Source organism: Chenopodium album, chromosome 16, assembly GCF_948465745.1.
Source record: "Chenopodium album chromosome 16, dcCheAlbu1.1, whole genome shotgun sequence".
In the NCBI taxonomy this organism is placed as follows: domain Eukaryota; kingdom Viridiplantae; phylum Streptophyta; class Magnoliopsida; order Caryophyllales; family Amaranthaceae; genus Chenopodium; species Chenopodium album.
Genome location: NC_137849.1, coordinates 17,158,374 through 17,164,892, shown reverse-complemented (window position 1 = coordinate 17,164,892; position 6,519 = coordinate 17,158,374). Strand labels below are relative to the sequence as shown.

The 6,519-nt window shown below is 34.3% G+C and overlaps 1 protein-coding gene across 1 annotated transcript; it reads left to right on the top strand.

Annotated features, from left to right (window-relative positions):
• The first annotated feature begins 2,496 nt into the window (after positions 1–2,496).
• On the top strand, positions 2,497–5,416 carry LOC145583941 (uncharacterized). The gene is made up of 2 exons (XM_081640886.1): positions 2,497–5,272; positions 5,409–5,416. Exons 1-2 carry the CDS (start codon positions 2,497–2,499, stop codon positions 5,414–5,416), a joined length of 2,784 nt encoding a protein of 927 aa, XP_081497012.1.
• Positions 5,417–6,519: the final 1,103 nt, after the last annotated feature.

Sequence of the window (6,519 nt, the reverse complement as noted above, 5' to 3'; positions counted from 1 at the left end):
TTTACTAAAACAAAAAACATAGTTGCTACTCCTATCTTCCAAGAACAGCGATTTCCTACAGATAAACACCTAGAATTTCGAGCAAAAAAACCCCCAGAATTTCGAGCAAAAAAACCACAGAAATTCGACCCATACACCCTGAAATTTAAGGAATTTTGACCCAAAAACCCCCAGAAAATCGACCCAAAAACCCCATAAAATCGACCCAAAAACCCCAGAAATTCGACCTAGAAACCCCCATAAATTCGACCAAAAAAACCCCCACAAATTCAACAACCAAACCGCAATGTTGACAACACCCATAATCTGAAAAAATTCAGGTTTAGAAACCCCCAATTTCGAGCAAAACAACAAAAAAAAACCTAAGAAACCCCAAGAATTCGAGCAAAACAACAAAAAAAAACCCCAGAAATTCGATTATGGGCAAATACGACCAAATTCGAGTAATTTCGAGCAAAAAAATCGAATTAAAACTCCAGGTATTCGTTGAGTGAATTACTGCCTTTATAATTGAATTTTTGAGTTAATTACTTGATTAATTTCGCCCCCCAAAAATCCGAGGATGGACGAGCAAATTACAGCCTTATAATTGAAGTTCGATTAGTGTAGCAGTTCGACCAGTGTTCGCCCAAATCAACTGCATTTAGGCTCGACATTGTTGAATTTGTGAATTCAATTTCACCTAAGGTAAGATTGCTTCTATTTATGTTCAATATTTTCATTTTCTCAAAAAAAAAAAAAATGTTCACAGAAAATTGGGTTAATATATGTAATTTTATTTGTAGATAGAATTAATTAGAAAATTTTTTATAGTATGATTGAATATTGTTGGTTTAATATATGTAATTTTATTTGTAGATAGAATTAATTAGAAAATATTTTATAGTATGATTGAATATTGTTGGTTTAGTATATGTAATTTTATTTGTAGAGAGAATTAATTAGAAAATATTTTATAGTATGATTGAATATTGTTGGTTTAATATATGTAATTTTATTTGTAGATAGAATTAATTAGAAAATATTTTATAGTATGATTGATTATTGTTGGTATAATATATGTAATTTTATTTGTAGATAGAATTAATTAGAAAATATTTTATAGTATGATTGAATATTGTTGGTTTAATATATGTAATTTTATTTGTATATAGAATAAATTAGAAAATATTTTATAGTATGATTGAATATTGTTGGTTTAATATATGTAATTTTATTTGAAGATAGAATTAATTAGAAAATATTTTATAGTATGATTGAATATTATTGGTTTAATATATGTAATTTTATTTGTAGATAGAATTAATTAGAAAATATTTTATTGTGTAATTGAATATTGTTGGTTTAATATATGTAATTTTATTTGTAGATAGAATTAATTAGAAAATATTTTATAGTATGATTGAATATTGTTGGTTTAGTATATGTAATTTTATTTGTAGATAGAATTAATTAGAAAATATTTTATAGTATGATTGAATATTGTTGGTTTAATATATGTAATTTTATTTGTAGATAGAATTAATTAGAAAATATTTTATAGTATGATTGAATATTGTTGGTTTAATATATGTAATTTTATATGGCAGATTCTTAATTATGCGGAAGTGAATTCCACAAGTTGCTCGAGGTTCTGGTTGTGGACAAACGATTAAGGCGGTAGTACACATACGAGATTGTCTTCACTTGTGGTATATATATTTGAACCATTCTTTGTATTAACTTATTTTTTGTGGTTGGCATAATGATTATGAATTGTATGAGATTTTTAATTGTGATATAATTGATTGGAATTGCAATAATACTTGCATCATTGGCTTAGATACCCGTTCAGGGCTTACTCATTAGGAGTAAGTCTTGAATAGTCCCCGGTTTGGGACTGTTCTTGAATGTTCTATCTCATTTAGGTGATAACTACTTGAACTGTTTATGGGTCTAAGAAGATCATGGCTCACTATTTCCCGATCGTTCTCTGGGTACATATGTAGATAGCCGATTATCTACATTGTGTGCTTGGAGAACTATAGGGAAATGCTGCCGGATTTTCTTTAGAACCAAACTTTACAAGTAATTATTAGTGAGATAGGACATCCAAGAATGGGTTAGGTTGGAGTGATAAGGATCTTGTTGGATCATGTCATTGCATTTACATGAGATAAAATTTAAAGATCATCTAATTTGTCGTGGGTTTAAAGAAAACTACACAAGGTGGACATGGCATGGTGAAAGCATATATATTGAGGCAAGTTCTAGTTATTTCCCAAGGGAAGATGAGAATCATTGTGATGATGATAATGAACACCAAGGTGAGGATATCGATACAGCTGATATTGGTGTTGAAAGTGAGAGTGAAGTGGAGAAGGACAGGATAGATGAAATGATGCATGATGTTGAAGAACATTTCACAGAGTGTCCCCAGACATATGATAGTATTTTGAGAGCTGCAGAAACCTCGTTATATCCTGGTTGTACAAAATTCACTAAATTGGTGCTATTATGAAGTTATTCAACTTAAAGGCGAGCAATTGTTGGACCGACAAGGGTTTTACGCAGTTGTTGGAAGCCTTAGTAGAAATGTTTCCCGAAGGGAATGAACTTCCAAACTCCACTTATGAGGCCAGGAAACTTATGTGCCCTTTGGGTATGGAATATGTGAAGATACATGCTTGTCCCAATGACTGTGTGTTGTATCAAAATAAGTATGCTAATTTGCATGAGTGTCCAAGGTGTGGAGTTTCTTGTTACAAGATGAATGATACTGGTGAGTTGCGTAAGAAAGGGTCTCCGGCTAAGGTATTATGGTATCTTCCAATTATACCGAGATTTAGGCGACTCTTCTCAGATGAAAAAACTGCAAAATTATTGAGGTGGCATGCTGATGGGAGGAAGAAAGATGGGTTAATGAGGCATCTGGCTGATTCCTCGCAATGGAGGAATATTGATCGAAAGTTCAAGGACTTTGGTCAAGAAGACCGAAATCTTAGGCTTGGTCTTAGTACAGATGGAATGAACCCATTTGGGACACTAATTACCCAATATAGCACTTGGCCGGTTCATCTAACTATCTACAATTTGCCTCCTTGGTTATGCATGAAGTCTAGATACATTATATTGTCCCTTCTAATATCTGGGCCTAAAAACCCTGGAAATGACATTGATGTGTATCTAGCGCCTCTCATTGAAGATTTGAAATTGTTATGGAATGAAGGTGTCCAAATGTTTGATGCATATAGTAAAACCAATTTCACTTTACGTGCCATAATTTTTTATACGATAAATGACTTCCCAGCTTATGGGAATTTGTCGGGGTACACTGTGAAGGGAACAACTCCTTGCCCCATTTGTGAAGATGATTTGGAGGCATTACGCCTAGACAATTGTGGCAAGCATGTATACATGGATAATCGCAAACATCTTCCTGAAGACCACCCTTTTCGATTTAATAAGGATGCTTTTAATGGAAAAGTGGAGTTGAGAGAAGCCCGTGGCCCTTTACGTGCATGTGAGGTTTATCAGCGGGACAAAGACATTGAGATTGATTTTGGTAAGCCTTACAAAAGCAAATCAACTGGGGGTTACAAGAAGAAGTCTGAGCTATGGTCTCTTCCATATTGGAGACATTTGGAAGTTAGACATTGTCTAGATGTAATGCATATTGAGAAAAATGTCTATGATGCCATTGTGGGAACTTTATTAAATATGCCAGGAAAGACAAAGGATGGAGTTAAAGTAAGAAAAGACATGGCTGCTATGGGTCGTTCAGAGTTGGCACCCGAATCTCGTGGAAAACGCTGGTATCTTCCCCCAGCTTGCTTTACCTTGTCTAAAAAGGAAAAAACTAGCTTCTGTGAGTCATTGCATGGTTTAAAGGTCCCAGATGGATATTCTTCTAATTTTCGCAGACTTGTGTCAATGTCTGACTTGAAATTGGGTGGCATGAAATCTCATGATTGTCATGTCTTGATGCAACAATTATTACCAGTTGCCATTCGAGGAATTTTGCCACCTCAAGTGAGGTATACGATTACAAGATTATGTGTCTTTTTTAACACTATCTGTAGCAAGGTCATAAATCCAAGTATTTTAGATGACTTGCAAGCAGATATACTTAAGACAATGTGTCGATTTGAAATGTATTTTCCCCCATCTTTTTTTGACGTGATGCCTCATTTGGTTATTCATCTTGTACGCGAAATTAAACTTTGTGGACCAGTGTGTATGAGATACATGTATCCTTTTGAACGAGAAATGGGTGACTTAAAGGGAAAAGTCATGAATCCGGCCAAACCTGAAGCTAGTATTGTACAACGAACAGTTGCTGAGGAAGTGGCAGCATGGGTTGCTCAATATCTTGCACGTTCACAGAAAATTGGGTTGCCAAAGTCTCGACACGATGGGAGGCTTGGAGGTCAAGGTACTATTGGCAGGAAAAGGATATCCATGGGCTTTGAAATGAAAAATAAGGCCGAGCTTTTTGTGTTGCAAAATCTTAGCGAGGTTCATCCTTACTTGGACGAGCACATGATTTTTCTTAAAAATAAATATCCTTCCAAAAGTGATCTTCAGCTAATAAAGGAGCATAATTGTTCATTCGTTACATGGTTCAAGGAACGAGTGATGTCCCAACTGTCCACCACAGCTAATGATATATCTAACACATTGAGATGGTTAGTATATGGTGCTAAATGTCAAGTCATGTCATATGAGGGATACGACATCAATGGGTATTGTTTTTACACTAGCCAACAAGATGACAAGTCAACAATACAAAATAGTGGTGTTAAAGTAATAGGTTTGTCATCTGAGTATGTTAGTGCACATGATAAAACACTTGTGGATAAGAAGAAATTTTATTATGGAATCATTGAAGAAATAATAGAGCTGGATTATGTTGATTTCAAGATTCCTCTATTTCGATGTAAGTGGGCTGATAGTAGCCGTGGTGTAAAAAAAGATGAACAAGGGAACTTGACCCTTGTAAATCTTAGTCGACGAGGGCATCTAGCTGATCTATTTATATTAGCTTCACAACCAAAACAAGTTTTTTACATGGATGACCCAGCTGATTGTAAATGGTCAGTTGTTTTAGAGGGTAAAAGAAGGACACTTGGCGTTGAAGATGTGGTGGACGAGGAAGAATATGATGAGCAATTTAATGAGTCACCACCTTCCGTTTGGAGCATCCCTCCAATAGTTGATGATTTTGACACAACATTGAAACGTAAAGATCATAATGAAGGATTTTATGTCGCAAAAGAGAAGAATGAAGTAGGTATGAATTCTGTGATTTTTTTTTCCAATATGTGTTACTAATTGCATAAATTGCTTATTATTGTTATGTGTACACGTTTATAATTTATAAATGATACAAATCGATGTCTTAATTTATTTATGTCTTTTTTTTTCAGGTAAGTAATAATGGAGGATGAGGATATGCATAATCGTTCCATGCCTTCGCAAGGTGAGGAAGATGAGCCACACAATCAATCACAATCAGAGCAACAAACAACCGACTCTCAAAAGAAGAAAAAGAAGCCAAGAGGTCCTTCAAAGGGCCTGAAATCCATGCATGGGTTCCTAGAGTGCTTGAATGGGATGAATTGTGTCGACCCATTGGAAAGTGGGCAAAAGCATACAAAACTCATCTTGGTGAAATAAGCCGTGCAAAAGTGTCTATATTGTATAAAGCTTGGAATCAAGTTCCACAAGGAATAAAAGACACTTTGTGGGAAGATGTTAAGGTAATATTCACTATTAAATGTTAAATGTTATACTATTATATGATCATTTTGACATTATTTGAGTATGATGAAAACAATTTATTTGAATATGATGAAATTATTTACTAACTTTTTTTTTTTAATTTTTTTTGTAGAGAGAGTTTCAAATCGAAGAAGATGAAGACAAGAAAAAAAAGGTCCTACGCACTTGTGATAACTGTTGGAGAGATTTTAAAACAAAATTGGTCAGTGGTTGGATCACATGTACCAGGAATATGCCGAAGGAGAAAAGAATGTCGTATGTACCCTATGATTTCATATCTGAAGATATGTGGAAAACATTTGTGGAGGAGCATAGTACAGATGATTTTAAGGTTTGTGTGTGTATTAATATCAATGATCATGCATGTTATTAATACTTTGTTAACATCTTCTTATGTACTATTCTCCATTTATGCTCATGAAAATAGGAAATCAGTGAGAAGGGAAGACAAAGCCAGTCTTTCAACGAATACCCTCACCATTTAGGAGCCAAATCATATGGTGAAATGAATATTGAATGGCGTAGAAAAGGGTATATTCCCACAGCATCTTCAGCATCCAGTACTTCATCTTGTTCTTCGGCTGTGTCTAGTTTGCCGGATAGGACATATGCTTGGCTTCTAGCAAGATCAATAAAAGATGATAAGGGAAATCCTTATTTGCCGGATGAGAAAACAAGAGAGGTGAAAGAATCCATTGTAAGTATATAATAAGTCTTTATTTCAATTTTTAATATCTTTTGTTAAGTTTATGTATT

What these genes read in the sequence shown, in the direction of transcription:
- LOC145583941 (XM_081640886.1), top strand. Translation starts at nt 2,497, where the DNA reads ATGAAGTTATTCAACTTAAAGGCGAGCAATTGTTGGACCGACAAGGGT.